This window comes from Frieseomelitta varia, unplaced genomic scaffold (assembly GCF_011392965.1).
Source record: "Frieseomelitta varia isolate USP_RPSP 00005682 unplaced genomic scaffold, Fvar_1.2 scaffold_845, whole genome shotgun sequence".
Taxonomy (NCBI): domain Eukaryota; kingdom Metazoa; phylum Arthropoda; class Insecta; order Hymenoptera; family Apidae; genus Frieseomelitta; species Frieseomelitta varia.
Genome location: NW_025110640.1, coordinates 80,465 through 98,605, shown reverse-complemented (window position 1 = coordinate 98,605; position 18,141 = coordinate 80,465). Strand labels below are relative to the sequence as shown.

Below are 18,141 nucleotides of genomic sequence, written 5' to 3'. Positions count from 1 at the left end.
TCCTTTTGGCAACACGACCGGTTCCGCGCCTCCAATCAAACACAATGAAACTCCCGCGAGAATATACGGCATGCTTGCAACGCAACTATAACAGTATGAAAAATGATCAATACTTATTGCACGTATTGCATATTTCTGACGAAGCGATCGCAAAGTTGAGTCGTTACTTTTAATCAAAGTATAAGAGCGACGTTTGATGGATATTTCTTAATACCTGATTTCTTTAAATTATAAAGAATCGAAGGAAATTAATGTAAAATTTAGATTGGAAAACACAACGCAGTTAATTGATGTCGTTATATCTTTCGGAAGTAATTTCGATCTATCAGGTGATAAATTACTAAATCAAGAAGATCCAAATGGTTAATGATACTTGAAACGAAATGTTCTACGGTCTGAACGATTTTCGAGCAAATTCGATCTTAACAATTCCACGAGAAACAAACAAATCGCAACGACTCGGATCTTTAAAAAAAAGGATCCTTTCGCGTGAAAGCGCGAAAGATTGAAAAGTCAGTGGAGGCGGTTTCACTTCCATCGGTTTTAATTTCACGAAAAGCGCAAGACGGTCGGCTACGCGACGCGGCGTCGAATAAATTTACGATCGATACACCGACTTTCCGTGATTTGTTGCCCATCTCGCTTGCCTCGCGCAACTTTCGAAAAGAAAAAGAGAAAAGAACGAAAGAAAGAAAGAAAAAAGGGAAGGAAAAAACGCGGCGAGCGTTGAATTATCGGTGGAAATCGGTGTTGTCAGCGGGATGGTGGAGAGGAGGAGGAAGGGAGACTTGTTCCGTGAGATCCTCGAGCGACTTTATCGCAGAAAACACGGCGGCGGGGAAAAAAGCGCGGTGATCAAAGGCGCAGGTAAACGTTGTCGCGGCGAGTAGAGACCGGCGTACGCGGATCATGGAAAAAATTTGTCTTGCACAAGGGTGTAACGTTGCGGAAGAAATTAATGATCGCGGTAAATCGTCGAGGTTGCAAAAGACTCGATAAACTTTAACCTTTATCTTAACGTTGCGTACGGCGAGGGCGACGCGTAAAAGGGGTTAATCGGACGAATATAATTTTTTTCGTGCGCGTTATATCTAGTGACACACCCGTTGACACCAGCTACGTTCGAGTAAGTATACACCGGTTGGTATACAAAATAATAGGGAACGTTGCTTACGAGCAAACAGTGGATTTTTAAAAAATTGATATGGTCTTTTATAAATTTAATCCAAGCAAGAAATTCGTTGTCATTCAATCAAATATTTATCTTCAATTCCTCTAGAAGTACTTGTTGGGAGTTTTTGCATGAAGTTTGGTCGTATTTAACGTCCTGTTAAATATAATTCAAGATTCATATGATTAGACGTCAATGGTGATGGCACAATATTAATAAAGAATTTTCCATTATTTTCTTCAATACTCGTAGCAGTCGCGCTTTATGTTCTTCCACGTTTTACGCCGATGTTCGTTTGGAAATCTTGCGCCGATTTTAATGGAGCCAGCGTGTATGAAAGTATGCAATACGACTCGCAGACGGGTCTCTCAGTATGTTTAAAAATAACGAACGGTGGGTAATATACGTCTCTTTGTCGTGCTTATAGTTTTGCATATCACGTCTACGTGTCTGAACGACTGTACCAGTGCTGCGAGACACAACACAACTGGTTTTATAAACGTTAAACGCGATAAATGGATGTCAGCATGAAGAACAACGATAGTGTTGTCAATTACAGATTTGCAATCGGCATGTGATACAGTCGATTGTGTGATCTGAGACGAAGAGAAGACAGCTTAGACAATCTACAATTGTATAACGAGATTTTTAAAGTTAAAGTCCCACGTGATTTAATATTCATATTAAAAAATCAAAATCATCTCACGAAGTACGTGTGTATAATTGAGGTAAATAAAATGGAGTTATTGTTCGAGACAGAATAGTAAATAATTGAAAATAGTGTCAGGGAAAATCTAAATGAATGTACAGATGTGAATTGCACGTTGATAATTGAATTATTATATTATATAATATTCACACATAATAAAGTAAACTAAAATATTCATACATAATATAATTATTATATATAAACTACCAAGTAATTGAATTATTAATAATTCAATTAAATAGAACTCAGGAGAAAAATAGAATTATCGTAGAAAATTACGATTCAACCAAGTCCAAAGACGATTCAATGAAATTTTCATCCGTTGTGGTATCACTATCGCTGTTGCCGTCGTTGTTCGCTTTTTAACAATTACGTCTTTCGTTTCTCTCGCGTACTACGTAGAATATCATTTTGCGTGTTCCTTTTTTTTTTTTATCGTGATTGTGTTTACTTTGTGTTCACTCGCCGGATGGTCAAATGGTACAAGAACAATGTCTCCATTGCAGCGATGCTTCGGGTGAAATTTCACTTGAATCGAGCGTCGCGACGTTTACTATCATTCAAGCAGCTTCGTTGCGCTGCCAATTCTCTACCGAGGTTCTGTTCGCTCTTGAATTTAAACCTCTCGATTGTTTCGTTCAACGGCTGTTCCATCCTACAATGGCTAAATCAACGTTCGTAACGAGCAAAGAACAACGTTGAAAAATGTTTGTCTTCCTTTCTCTTAACTTGACGTATAAATAAATTCTTCGTTTTAACAGAACATAAAATTACAAGCACTCTCTCTTTGTCTTTCTCTCTGTGTTTAGAAAATATTTTTTCTCGTCGAAGTCGAAACTACTTAATTAATTAATCGTTCTTAATAGAAGTCTCTGAATAATTACAATTTTTTAATTACAATTCCAAGAATAATCTCTTCTGCAGAAAAGGATTCATTTCCCGGACATTCCTTAAATAAAATTTCAAAATTTCTAATCTGCTCCTCTGTTTCACTCATTTCTTCAAAAATTAACTGATCAGAAATGAATTATAATATACTCTCTCTCTCTCTGTCTCTGAATAATTATAATTTTTTGGCCACAATTTTTATTTCAATCCCAATATAATAATCTCTTCTTACAATTCATTCACCAATCATTCTCCAAACAAACGCAGAGTTTTTAACCTGCCTCTGGATTTCGCTAATTCCTTGCAAAGTGACTCGCCATTGTCACTGAAACGTAACGCGTCGAAACAGTTGTATACAATTCGCGGAAGTTTCACTCCGGGTAATGCAATTTGCGAGCACATTGTACACCCGGTACATTGAACAAACAGCGGACCACGTATCCAGGTTCTGACCTAGTGACACGATCCAGTGACGTCACGGGAGCGAACGAGAGTTTAGGAAGGAGCGAAAAGACTATAGTCGACTGGAGGTTGACCCATCCTTAGCCGAGGAGATCGTTTTGCGTGTACGGAGCCGATGTATCGGAGTTTCGTCGTGCCTTCGACAAGCGTCCAAGGCGATACCCGTTCGATACCGAGGGGAAAGGATGAGACAGAAGAAAGAGAGACGGCAAAAATCGATGAAGTTTACATTGTATCGAAACCATTGTAAAGTAATATGTTCTCGTGCTGCTCGCTAGTAATTTGCGGGTATAGAATTGCGCACGATCTATATCGTATATTCCTTTTTGCGCTTTTTACTGGTGTCGATTTTAGTGTAGCGTATCATGTTTTGCGGTGTAACGTGCTGGAAACGAAACGTTCGCAGACCGACGAGTAAAAATCGGTCTTGTAACGCAAATATTCGGTTACTACTTCATTCCTGTTCGGAAGAATAAATGCTTCTGTTTCTCGTGAAACGTCGGGTGTTGCGAATCGCGTGCAATATCTTCTTCTTTTTTTTTATAATAGATCATCCACGTTCCTTTGTCACAGCCATGATTATTTAATAATAAGTAATTGTCATATAATGAAGTACATTTGAAGCGTGTTAAAGTTTCAAAGGAAATAGTGACTTTTTAAAGTAAACGTATGACAGTTTTGTACGCAATTAATTATATTTAAAGGTGAAAGTTTTATTTACAACGTTCATTATTTACACACTGCGAGTAGAATTAGTTCAGTCAAAAAGAAAATAGTGCTCCAAACGTTCGAACGAGAGAATATATAATTAATTTTCGACACACTTGAAGTTGTCGTCGAAATTCAAATGACCGCACTGCATGAAAATTACGAGCAAAAGGGACCCATAAAAAAAAGCACCCATTCACTCAAAGAAAAAAAAAAAAAAACTTAACTGATCAAGCCATGCTGCATGTCGTGTCACCACCTGAAAAAGGCAAGAGCGCGCTGCTCGAACGAAAAATAAAAAAAAAGGAAAAACCGGTTGCTCGCGCGAGGCGCGAAACAAAGTCCGATAACGCTTTGTTCGAGAACGATTCGAGTTTCGACGAGCGACAAATTTTCTTTAGAACTGCGGCACGCCGCACGGTCGATCGATTCGCCGTTTGCCGATGACGATATCGCCGTAGCTCGATGGCCGTTCGACCGCCGGAAGCGCATCGCGCTACCATTCTGAACACGGTTTCGCCTCGAGGATCGATCGATAACTCGATCGGAGATCGACGAACGTCAGCCGGGTCAGCCGCGAACCGCTCCATCCTTTGTCTAAATTTCCTTTCCTCCGGGCACCGCGTTCGTCTGTCATTTGACCCAACATTTTCTCTTTTTTTTTTTTAACCTGTCACTTTCTGATAATCCTTCTTCTTTCTCTCTTTCCTCGCCCCAGAAAGACTGAGCCACGCGCGCGAAAGTCGCGACCCTGCCACGACCGTGTCCGGGTGCTCGTTCGCGGGTGATCGTTGTCCAGGGAAATTCACGAGTCGAAGGATATGAAAATTCGCCGGTCGGCTGCCGGACGTGTCTCCATCTGCGAGAGTGACGTGTCCCGCGGGCTGCTGCTTGGTTAGAAAACGCCGCACGAAGATCCCCAGCTGGATCTGTCGCCGCGCGATTTCACCGCCACGAGAGCCACGGCCGTGCACGACATCCACTGCGTCGGCAGTGGACAAGAGATTCCGCGGTGGAGATCCAGAAGGGAGACCAGGTGGAAAGTTTGGACTGAGTCGAGACACGTCAAGGAGGTATACGTTTTTATCTTTCGGATCTTCTAGTCAGCTAGACGTGGATTTTTCGGATGCTTGGGTAATTTAGATTCGTAAATTATTATCACTATTATATCATTTATATAGTGTTAAGCCACATGTTCTCTGAATAGAGATTTCTCATATGTGTGTTTTAATTATTAAGAAATGGCCACAGTTTCTAACACGATGGTGAACCACATGCTCTTTCAATAGAGATTTCTCGTACATAGTATTCTTTTGATTACGTATTAAGTTTCTAATATGATAGTGAATCACATGCTTTTTGAATAGAAATTTCTCATATGTATGCAGTTGGTATTTTTGATTATTAAGAAATGGCCACAGTTTCTAACACGATGGTGAACCACGTGCTCTTTCAATAGAGATTTCTCGTACATAGTATTCTTTTGATTACGTATTAAGTTTCTAATATGATAGTGAATCACATGCTTTTTGAATAGAAATTTCTCATATGTATGCAGTTGGTACTTTTGATTATTAAGAAATGGCCACAGTTTCTAACACGATGGTGAACCACGTGCTCTTTCAATAGAGATTTCTCGTACATAGTATTCTTTCGATTACGTATTAAGTCTCTAATATGATGGTGAATCACATGCTCTTTCAATAGAGATTTCTCATACGTAGTATATTCTTTTGATTATGTATTAAATTTCTAGAATGATGGCGAACCACATGCTCTTTGAATAGAGATTTCTCATATACGTGTAGTGTACTTTTGATTGTGTATTAAGAAATTGCAGTTTCAGGTGTAAAGATTAGGGGCTGAATGATTCCATTATGTTTTTGGTTGATTAATTAGGGAAAGTTTAAGAGCATACTTCGGAAATTTTTCTTATCTCTTTCTCGTTGCAAGTAATATATAATATTTCTTTTATATTTTTTTATAGTGTTATAATATTTATTATATGAGTAAAGTTTTATTTATATAGTATCTCTGGTCATTCGACTTTCTCCAGAGTTCAAGGATAATAGTGGTTGTCCAACAGTTCAATGAGAATCTAATGCCCATACATGGTCTAACGTCTTTCTATCCGACGTTACGAAAAATTTAGATTTTTTGCAAAAAGATTTGCAGAGTTATATAAGACATAGGTAAAAATCATAGATTTTCATGTAAAAGAAGACTTTGTCATTAGATATTTAGTAGATATTGAAAATCTCGGAAAGTATAAGGTTGATATAATATTCTTTCTAATCAGTTAGATAATTTGTTACTATATCATCGATAATACTTTCATAAAAAATTTCATATCATAGCTAATAGAATTGTAATTCATTTACGAAGACTATTTGATTCATCCTTTCAATTGAAATAGGTACCTACTATCATTTGTTCGTCTCGTCGCACATCTTAATTTGAACGTTTTATTATTATCCTTTGCCTATTATTATCAGTTTCCAACCTAACAGAGTGTACGAACATTGTACACTTGAAAAATTTTCCAAAGTCCGAACAGCTGTGCAAAATAAAGATTAACGATAAACGTAACGAGGTGAAAGTACACCCGAAGGGAATCAGGAATAACCAAAATTTGTGCGTCACTCGTTTCCTAGGGAACGTGAAAGTCATACCCCTGGGTAGAAAGTTTCGAAATGGAGATGAAAAAAAAGAGCGAAAACGCTTGAGCTACCAAGGCACATCCGTGACACAGTTTTACAGCTTTGATCGAGCACTGGCCTTGGTTCGAAATATTTAAGCGGATACGTAGTAAAGTTACTTTACGGACGTGCATGTCACTATCAGGAATATGATGAAACCAAGGGTTCGTTCATAGAAAAAAGAAAAAAAAAAAAACCACTCCCAACGTCAGGAACAAATCGTCGATATGTTTGCCTGCTTGCTCACAATGCAACGACGTCCACATAAAATTTAATTGTAAAAATCATATACGTTTCTGAAACTACTTTCATCATTTACTCTATCGTATTTTATTTTATTCGATACTTGATTTATGTCACCGTTGTAAAAGAGCTGGAGGTAAATTTCCGAACGAGTAGATAAAGTGACTCCTACCTGAATTCCGTCTTTTCAATTTATAAAAATGTAAAGCTGTACAGATGTAATTTATTCTATTCGGTATGACAGGTACATATGAACAACATAGTTTTGTAGTTTATGTATTATTTGGATGTTTCGGAAGATAAAAACTGTGGATAGTGTTTCGGTAGAAAGATGAATGATTATTTTTATATTTTGCCTATAATCTAGAATTTTTATCTATTATCAATAACCACGTGTAATTTCCAGGCATATACTGCTAAAAATGAATCTCTAGTAACGTAAACTTGAATCGATCTTTCTTATCCAGCTTTCTACAGCCAAATATCTCGATAAATGTTCAAACACCATTACTAAATATTTCACCAGGAACACCCCATTGCAACCACCCTCTTATGATATCCCATACTTTCCACTCTCAAGCTCTCAATCCTTTTGATTCAACATAAACAATATCAGCCAAGAGTACATACGAGTAATCTCAACGATCCTGTTCGTATTATCAAACTCACAGAATCGTGCGTCAACGCACGATATCGTAACACGTGGTGTGCGTGGAAGAAAGTCGGTGCCCGAGCAGAACCCCTTTCTAGGTCTCCAGTTTCCAAAGAGTCGGCAACGTTGAAAGCCGGCGCGATAATGGAAAACACCGGACGCTGATGTATCTTAATAAGATAATGCCCTTTATGCGCGTTATTTATTGCCGATTAATCGGCGTTCCGCGTGTGGAAACGAGGCAAAAGGGAGTGAAAGAGGCGAGCGTGCACCATTTAAGGTGTTCCCCTCGAGGCGGCTCTCGGAGAGGATCGCCGCGCCGTGCCTCTCGCGTCCAAGTCACGTCGTTGCGGCCATGTCGTCGCGATATATCAGCCGATCAAGGAAGCCTCGAGACGTTTCGCTTCGCAATTTACCAGCCCCGCCGTATTTTTCTCCGCCGTCCTTATCGAGACGTGTCTCACCGTGTCACGGTCGCCTCGACATCGCCGCCTTTATCTCGAATGTATCTCTTCGGCTGCTACTTGACCTCCCCGTATTTTCAGCGTTCCCCTCCGACACGATATCAAATCTTCTTCACCCTTCGACGGCGGGAGAGAAGGTCGTAGGTGTCCACCTTCTTTGAGATCTGTCATCGCAATCGCTCCTTCCTCCTTTGTTTTTTCTTCTCTCTTTCTTTTCCTTCCGTGTTCCAACGGCGGTGATTCTAGGACAGATGTCGTCAACGATAGTCCCTTGTCGAACAACGAAAGCCAGTGCTCTCGAAGGAAGAAGACGCGGGAAGGGATCGGAGAGTTTTACGAGCACTCGAGAAATTGAATTTGCCAGGGACGCTTGGTTCTCAACTGCGATTTTTGCGGTTTATGGCTACTCGGTCTCGCTACCTCGTTCGTGGACGGTGCTTCGAATTAAAGTGGAAGGAACGCCGGAGTTCCCTGCGCTTTCCAGAAAGGAAACGAAACGAAACGAAACGAAAGTCTCTTGTTTGTAGTTTTCTTGAATTATTGCCGTTCCGTGGGTATTCAGTTCGCAGCATTTTTCTTAATCGTTCTTGCGTCGCGTGTTTTTCGCGAGAGATCAAGGCTATTGTTAATGTTTCTTGGGATAACGAGAAGTATTAATACTCGAGGAGGTATCTCGAAGAAGGAACGAAATGAATGATAAGGTAATGAGTTACGTCGAAAGTTTCAGTTCTGGATTTTTGACGTCGGTATAATGATTCTCGAAGAATTTAATTCTCTTTTGTGTTTGTAAAATAAATACAAACTTTTTACAGATTTTTTTCTTTTCCAAGAAGTACGTTCAATTCGAATAATTAGATAAAAAAATATCTAACTTGATGCGTGAACCTTCTCATTGATTTTTAAATTCATGTCGACAAACTACGCCGATATATTAATTATATGGATTTAGTTAAAAAAATGTATCTTTGTGAATGAACTATGTACACACAGAACGTTTAACTCGAGAAAGTCAGAAAAATCGCCGGATGTTCCTCCACGCTTAAATTTCGTCACTCAATTACACATTATTACACGCGAATTTTTCTCGTTGCCTCCGTTTCATCTGCAGTCGTTTCCAGTTAATCAGTACATGCTTTACACACGATTGAACACGAAACTGAACAGAGTACGTAATCTTTCAGTCGCCCTCCGCGTTCTTTGTTTCTCAATTCTCTCTCATTTCGTCGGGCCATTTATTCTCTTTCTCGTTCACGGTCGTGCACCATTCACGTTTATTTTCAATTAACCACGGCACATTTAATAAATTAATGCCCGGTGTTGGAATTTAATCTTCGTTTTCCAGCCTTCGCATCTTTAATTTCTCCGCGTTAAACACATTAATTTATCCTTGGACCTCGACGTTTTCGTTTCATTTACTCTTATTTGAAAGTAAATGTAGGTACATTCTCGTTCACAAATATTGCGCTACGAAATGAAGATTTAAATAAACTTGAAAATTTTTATATGTTATGCTATTATATTAATACGTTTGAAACGTTAACACTATAATAATAATTTGGTCAGTTTAGTGTAAAATCTTTTAATTACTATTTTGACCAATTATTTGTTATTTAATTTGAACATGTACAGATTTTGAACGAACTTCCTGAATTTTTCTATTCAATTCACTTGAAATTTTTCATCAGGTGTTACGAAAATTTAACAAAAATTCTAAGATGTAACGTGTAATTAATATAATTTAATAATCGGAATTCTTCCAAATAATTTTAGTTTTACAAAATTTTGCCTCGTGCTTTTACAGTAGTTACCATGTATATAACAATTTCGCTTTATTGCTACACATCAATACTTGTATTTATATAGAATGTATAAATATCCAATCGATTAATCCTCTCTGCAACGCTTTAGATTAATTATTGCATTTCGCATAAAACCACCAAGACCCAACATACTCGCGAACGACATTGTACCTACGTGCATACTGCTAATTACAAAAAAAAAAAAACAACTCTAATTTCACGCATTAATAATTTCAGTTGCACACGCTCTGTTAACTCGCATGTTAGCCGTAATTGCAAAAATTCCAATTTCATTTATCCATCGCACGGTGTATAGGCGTACACCTATATTCACGATGATCAAGTAAAATTTATTCTCCTGTTTCAGCGAGTTTCGTTCCCAACGCCAAGCGTAATATATTTTAACGCATTCGACACTCCCATACCTCCGATTCGACCTGTCATCCGCAGCCCTGTTCACCCTTCTCCCCTTATTTCGCGTCCTGGCGAGATGTGAAGTCATCTCTCGTGTTTCTCAAATTTTTCCTCTTTTCCATTCGTCGAGACGTCCTCTCACGACTGTTCAGGACACCCGATATATCATTTGGCTCGCGTAGGCAGTTAAAGTAGTCGCGAAAACTCCCCTCCAGATTCGAGCTGTCCTCCGCATCGCCACGGTTCTTTATAGGTCGGCTCTTTTTTCCCCATTCTGAAAGAGCGAACTCGTTACGTTGGCCACGTAACGAAACGCAGCCGCTCTTTCATCGCCGTCGACCACTATTTGTCAAGTTCCGCCGGTTGGAAAGGCCATTAACGTACCTCCTTTTCCTTTCGCAACGACGGCTCTTTGTTCTTATCTAGTTGACTATAACAGCTGAGAGTTTCTGGCTCGCGTTTCGCCGGGCCCGTGTTATCAATTTTTATCGACCGGGCAACTTTCCTGTCGTAAATGGCAGGCCACTTTCAGCCTTTGATCCGCGGAAGCCGTGCCTCCTTGTAATCCGTCGACGCTGAACGCCGCGCGATTTCGCCAATTATCTGCAAAAGACTATACACCGCTGGTTGTAACTTTGCAACGATACTACGCTGCTTACAAAAATTAGGGGATACGAAGCGATGAAAAAAAAGATGCATTTGATTTTTTTTTTTTAATTGAATAAGAGAACGCGTTAGAAAAGAAAATAAGTTAAAGAAAGTTGTTCTTGTTTAATAAGAAAAAAAATCAAATGCTTCTTCATATTCATTTTGAAACATCCCCTAATTTTTGTAAGCAGTGTACAATTGTCAAGATTATGTTACCAGTGATCTTATTTTAGTTTCTTAACTTGAGTTTCTGAGAAACTTTGATACTGTAGCAGCATACTGTACTCTGTTGTGGTTGGATTTCCATTTATGGGCATTAAGAGCGATATTTGAATTAAAAAATAAATCGTCGTTCGAGTTTAGTTTCCAACGTTACGATGACTGTAATACTGTTGTCCTTTTTAGAAGTATTCTCGTTTGGCATTAAACGAAATTTAGGGTTCGTGCAGTAAAGAAACAAGATAAGAACTAGACTGCAATTTCATATTCCTGTGAAAATAATTAAAAAAAGTAGGACTTACATTTCTTTCTTTCGCCTGTTTCAAACATTATGACAGACATTTTGGTAAAATACTTGGTATTTTTTAGCACTGTCAAATTTCTCATAAATGCATAAAAGTCCGCAGTGTAATTCACATAAAATGAATTCACGGTAATGAATAACAGTGTAGAAAAGACCTCATCAATCTCATTAGCCTCGTAAGAAAGAAAATTTTCATTTTCGTGGACAATACGACTACGACCGTCTTGTGTCAGTTGAAGAGCTTCCTTCTAAAAATTCTTTCCTCGAAACCCTCGAATAACGCTTTTCTTTTGCTTCGGTAAATTATCTTTCTCATCGCGTATTCCGTTTGCATCGTTCAAGCGTGGAACGAAGTTTCTTCCGGTCTGTTTTGCCCCGCTTGGAATTGAGTTTTTGCAGGTCAGGAAATCGATCTAGTTTTTCCAGTGTGGACCCTACCATCTGCGTATTTGTTTCGGAGGTTTTTTAACGGGGATCGATACTTGTTGCGATCACGATAGTAGCTTTTCTTTGATCAGATAGCCTGTTTGTCCCTGGTAAAGTTCTTTTGTTGCTTGTTCTACATTATCGTTGCCGTCTTTTTTTCTTTTTTTTTTTTTTTTTTGAGAGATTGATCAGAGTTTCTCGTCTTTCATTAGATCGAACCTCGTCTTTGTAGATTTACAAGTTTCACGGTACGTAAACTGTAAAATTATAGTAATCAGGAAGAGATGTTGTAACTGCTGCGATCGTTTGCAAAGGATATCTATATATAAGGTGAGCGAATTAACCTACATTTATTTTTAATAATTTTATTTTATACTTGTTATATTTTATCCATTTCATTTCATTTACTGTTTTCTTGTTTTCGTTATCAAACATTAATGATATACACGCAAATTTACTTGAATTTTTATTTTCGATAAAATTCAGATACAGTGTAAAATTATTGATTAAATAAACAAAAATATTTCCATGAGGCAGTGTATGCATGTTTCAAACATGTATATATCGTGTAATGGCCGATTTCATAAACGCAGATTCGAGTGACTGAAAATATTGTTAAATTATATTTTCAAGACGCCTAATTAATGATTTATTCAACTAAATGTCGATTGAATATCATCACAAATACAAAATTGTCTTGTGACGTTCAAAACGTACCGATTCTGACGAGCCTGAAAATTTGATCGATGTCATTTTCAAGTAATAATAAGCGTGTCAAGAACACGGCCATTTCATCCGCGATAACTCATCGTTACGTTCACGTTCATTTAATCGTTCTAACTCGCACAACGAGTTCTTTCTGCAGCAGGTTCAACTACCGTTCGGACTAAGTCACCGTTCACGGCCATTCTATGTTTCGGCCAGTCGATCGACCCCTAAGTTTCAGGCAGCGCGCCAGCGACTGGATCTATAAGGTCAGTTTTAACGGTAAAAACGCGCGGCGGCTGGCTAATGCGGAATTCTCCGTGGCGGTGCTCTTTGCCAAATGGGTCAACCGCGTATGTGTGTGTGTGTGTGTGTGTGTGTGTGTGTGTGTGTGTATGAATGTGTGTCCAGAAGGAAAAGGGAAACAGCAGTTGCGAACATAACGCGAGAGTCTACTGAGAACGACGATGTTCACGCCATTCGGGGAGCCATACAAATCTAAAACCGCGCGAATCTATACCTAGGTTCCCTCTCTAAACGAATTATCGCGGATTTAACGGTGGACAGCCTTGAAGAAAGCACGACGGTCACGAAATCGATCTTCCCCACTTCTTCTCTCTTCTCTCGTAACCCTGACTCACCCTCAGACAGTTTTCTTCCCTTCTTCTTAGTTTCATCTCGGTCAGGAGGTTGCATTTCAGAGGATGTGAGAATGGTCAGAGTATAAGGAGAACGGAGAGCGTTGATGCTTATTTCTCTTTTTTTTTCTCTTCTCTTTTTTTTCATCTCAATTCTGCGACGTTCAAAAAGTAGATACGACTGTCTTTAATCGTAGATTAAATTTGCCCCATTTTTGGACAAATTTTCAGAAATTGTACGTTATTTGCTATGTGTATATATATATTTTTTTAATTATTAAATTGACACAGTGAGGGATGTTTAATTATTAAATTGGATTAAATTTCTCGTCAACTTCTCCTTGTTAAATTACAAGTTAACACCGTAAAAAATACCGGTAGATATTTATTCGAAGTCGAAGCGACACCTTTCTATATTCTCAAAATTCTGTGGAACGCAGTGATTCCAGGAAACAAATGAAAGAAAGAAAGACAAATGACAGCTTTCCTCTCAGTCTAAAAAATATCACGCTGGACACGTGCGTCAAACGTCGAATTATCGGTCGAGCTCTGGTCGCATGAACAATAACCGAAACGAATCGAATGGAAACTCGTTAAAATTTCCTGGAGGCTGTCTCAACGGTATTCAGTCCGCGGAAACGTCGTTAGGTAGGCGGACACGTTTTGCGCTCGCTTTCGGCGACTGCAACTCATTCGCTAATTACTGCACAGCCAGGCTGCTGGCTGCGCCGGCGATTTGATTAACGAAAAATCGCGAGCCGTCAGCGACAAATGTTTCCCATAGCGTTCACCGCCGTGTCGTTCCGCTCCCGCCTCGTTACCGCTCGAATAAACCCGCGAGTTCAATTAACGCTGTGCAACGCCCACGCGCGCGACCCGAATCCTGCTTCTTAATTGGCAAATGATTTTTTCTCGCCGCGGAGAGAGAAACCCTGGACTTCGAGCGTAATTCGCGGCACCTTCGCCCGCGGATTTTCCATCTGGTCGCGCCCGGTTCGAGAAAATTGGAAAAGTTTGACAGGGTTAATGAAGTTGATCCAAGCGAGACCGATATCGATTGCGTGGAATGAAAGTGCCACTTCTGCGGATTAACAAGCATTGATTGGGACAGCACGTTCTACCGTTAGATCGAGCAACGAAAACTGTTTGAATGTGGATCGTTTAAAATCTTACAATCGAGGATTTACGGATACGAAGGGCAAGGAAACAATTTTTTAATCCCTGATATTGTTTTTAATTTTATGTTATTGTTGGACTTTTCAAAAAGGATACAGCCTTTGGGTACACTTTTTGCATCTCATACTTGTTGGTTTAGTTGGTTTAATAGTTAAAAAGAAGTTATGATTTATGTTAGTCTTCTATTAGTTCTATTGTTCTGTTATTTTCTATTATTATGCAGAGAGAGAGACGAATGCTGCATTGATTTATAGTATTACAAACATATCTGCAACATTTTTGATATTTGTAATTGCTATATACAGGGTGGAAAGGAAAACTTTGCCCGTAGTTATTATAGATGAATTCTTCGATTTGATGGAAATACATGTAAAGAATTTGTCGCAAATTTGATTGAATTTCAAGATTAAATTTTTTTTTTCGTATTGTATTCTATTTATCACGAAGGTAAAACTTTTCCTTATTAGTTCTCTTGAAAAATAGCAAAACAATTTCTTAATCATTTAACATTGCGGACGCGTGCGTCCTAACAGCGAGTTTATGATTCTGGACACATGGATGTCTATCTAATTTTCGTATTAGATTTCAATATTTGATTTATCATAGTTGTAGCATCATGCGAGCCTAAATAATCAAATGATAAAGGTAACAGTTAATATTATTCGAAATACAAACATTACCTTAACCATAAAGTCGCTGTTAGCACGTACGCGTCCGCACTGTTAAATGATTAAGAAACTTTTTTGCCATTTCTCAAGAGAATTAATAGGTTACGATCTATGGTTCCTTGGAAAAGTTTCACCTACGCGATGAATACCATGCAAAACAAATTTTGATCTTAAAATTCAATGTCAAAGTGCATTTTGCGACAGGTTCTCGCGTATTTCTATCAAATATAAAATTGAAAATATAGAATTCATTTACGATAACCACGGACAAATGTTTCTTGCCACCCTGTACAAAGTATCTCACGCACAGGGCCAAACTTATGGCTGATGAGTGTACTAATCAAACAAGTATGTGTTAATAAGTACGATCGATTAATTAAAACGAAGAAACACGTGACAACAAGTTCAACGAACAGAGTCTGACTACTAAACTTTTAGACAGTAACAACGTCATTTACTCACGCCATACTGACACACATCTGTCACTTTCCAGATGTTATTTCTCTGGTCGAGAGAGCCAGCCCCGGCACCGAGAGCCGGCCCCTGGTTCGCCTGGTTCGCCACAGCGTTGGTCCTCTGGCGTTGCCGAAGAAGCGTCGTCAAAGCGATTCTGGCCGCGTCGCCGTTGAGATTGCTGAAGAGGCGCAATCTTTTGCCGCAGACATCCTCGAAAGCCTCGTCCACGGCGACGCTGACGAAACAACGGCTGAGACCGGAAAATTCGTTGCTGCAGCGGAAACACAGGCACACGGGCGTCAGAACGAAAGTGAAACGGCTGTGCACCGGCGACGGGCCGCACGTGACCAGCTCGACATTCACGATCCAGAGCCAACAAATTCATTACAAAGTGACGAGAAGCGGCAAAATATACGGGAAATACCCGAACAAAGTTGCCACGCCGATGACCAACGGCCAGGGAAACCATTGAAGCGGCGACCCACCCCGTTCTCTCTCCGATTGTTCAACACCCGACGGCTCTCGCTTTTGTGTCCCGTTCAGTGCCCCGTTCCCGCCATTAATCGCGACTGGTTTCAACTCGGAAAGCGAACACGTGTGCATGTACCACTGTGCGTATCTCGAATTTGTTGTCATAAAGTCAAACATTTTGTCAAACGGGCACCGTTTTCTGTCTTTTCTTCGTCTATTTCGACGAGAGCTATTTCCACGAGATCGTCGAGATCTTCGCGGAGTGAGTTTGGAGCATTCGTTCGATTCGGTCGAAGTGAAATTGAAGGGAAAGGCACGGCTTTGGTCTGGCGTGAAGCGAGCCGCAGTTTTTCTTTCTCGCGGAGATTAAAACGAGGCTAGGTTTTCTTAACTTAACCGACGTGTTGGCTTCTTCCTCCGAACGAGTTTTTCAAGTCGTGATTTTTAATGGGTTGAAAAGTTTCGCGCCGAGTTTGACAGGAAGACAAAGGCGCACTTCATTCCTGGGAAAGAACAAATGCGAAGTAGGTCAGAGGCAAGTTAAACCAAGTTGGCCGGGAAGGTAAGCTTTCGCCGAAGGTGCGCGTCGAATTACGTTCTTGCATTTTATTTATTTATACATTGAAATCTTGTCGTTGGGAGAACTTGATTACAATCACCATCGATATATATTTATTTATATATCGGAAATGAAAATTTACACAAGTTCAAATCCATATAATATTCTATACTAGATGCATTTAAAATGAAAAGTTCTATTTCTAACATTTTACCACGAAAATGGAATAATTTAGAGTTTATTTATTCATATAGATAAAGATAGAAATTGTTACTCACAAATTCAATTAATCTCGTCATAAAATAGATTTCCCTATAAAATTAAAAATCCTGGATTTACGTTTCTCAAGCTTTTTATTATTTGAGAAATAATTAAATTTAATGCAACAGAGTGCTTTGTTCTTTCTATCCACCGTCACTCTACGTATCAGTTTCAAGCCGAGAAACTCGTCGAATCAAATCAATAGCCAGTGTAAAAAATCGACTTTTCGTAGCTCAAAGGAGAATCATCCCCTTTCTTGCTGACGTTTCCTCTAATTAAAATTTCACCGGGCAACGTTGATCACAGAACTATAGTGCGTTCGATTTCGAGTCACGTCAAAGAACTTGAGCAAAGGGCGCAACTATTAGTCTTCCTGCTTCTTCCTGATGTCCTCGGCACAGTTTCGAGCGTCGAGGTCGTTTGACAGAGACCTTCGCCGGGGTCACCATTGTATCCAAGATCCACGACGACCGCGAGCGAGTTGTTTCGGACTCGTGGTCCCTCTCGCGGAGAGGAGAAGATCAATAAACGTTCGGTGCGTTTCGACGACGAAGGATATCCCCTGCTATCTCGCGATATCGTTTGCATCTTGCGCAACCGTTCGTTGACTGACCGTTCTAGGTCGTTCCACGGTATATAGATTCTGTGCTCGCGCCGTCTGAGAGCAATATAGGGGGAGGTTCGCGTTTGTCGCGAAATGATTTCCGATAGTAAGCGCTCTGTCCGAGCGAAATTTGATTTCGACGCGAGAAAGGAAATTCGTTCGAGGAAGCTTTCACGCGGTGATTTCAGGATGATAACGTCGACACGTTTTATCCGAAAGATGTACGATTTTAGAAAGATATATGATCCCAAGGAGGGAAAGAGAATTTCACTTTCAAAAGTAAATCGATCGATTTCTTTCTATGAAGATCCTTCCCTCATTTGTCTCATTGCTAGTCGAACGTTGCGGCAGAGAATACTTTTTATTTGCTGCAATGGAAATATTGCTTTCGCGCGGAAGCGGAGAAAAGATGAAATGTCGGAAGTTTGAAACAATTTTACGTAAGAAATCCTGGGAGATTTAAGAATCTGGATTCTCAACTCGCGCGCTGAAACATCGAAACGGAGTTTAGTGACCAGCCACGATCTAATTAAAGATAATCAATCGTCGAAGGAACAAAACGATCGCTTGACCAAAAAAAAAAGGAGAAGGAAACAAAACTCTGTGGAATCGGATGAACGTTTAAACGGACTTGGAGAAACAGAAAAAGAAAAAGAAAACAAAAGGATAGAAACGTCGACGTCGTAAAGTGGGCAATAGCCTTCTTCGAGCAGCCTAATCAGATTTGCGCGGAAAAGTTACCTCTAAATCGTGCGGTCGGCTCGGCCGTTGTCTCGTCGCACGTGAGTTACCACACA

General features: G+C 39.6%; 1 protein-coding gene across 1 annotated transcript; it reads left to right on the top strand.

The window, feature by feature from the left end:
• Positions 1–4,745: 4,745 nt before the first annotated feature.
• On the top strand, positions 4,746–16,188 carry LOC122536530. The gene is made up of 4 exons (XM_043668963.1): positions 4,746–5,011; positions 12,019–12,136; positions 12,672–12,780; positions 15,487–16,188. The coding sequence occupies exons 3-4, from the start codon at positions 12,718–12,720 to the stop codon at positions 15,919–15,921; spliced, it is 498 nt and encodes a 165-aa protein (XP_043524898.1). The 5' UTR covers positions 4,746–5,011; positions 12,019–12,136; positions 12,672–12,717; the 3' UTR covers positions 15,922–16,188.
• Positions 16,189–18,141: the final 1,953 nt, after the last annotated feature.

Bases quoted from the DNA above. Each gene is read 5' to 3' on its own strand.
- LOC122536530 (XM_043668963.1), top strand. From the start codon at position 12,718: ATGTTTCGGCCAGTCGATCGACCCCTAAGTTTCAGGCAGCGCGCCAGC. The intron at 12,781-15,486 runs GTCAGTTTTAAC...GTCACTTTCCAG, and splicing joins CCAGCGACTGGATCTATAAG to ATGTTATTTCTCTGGTCGAG.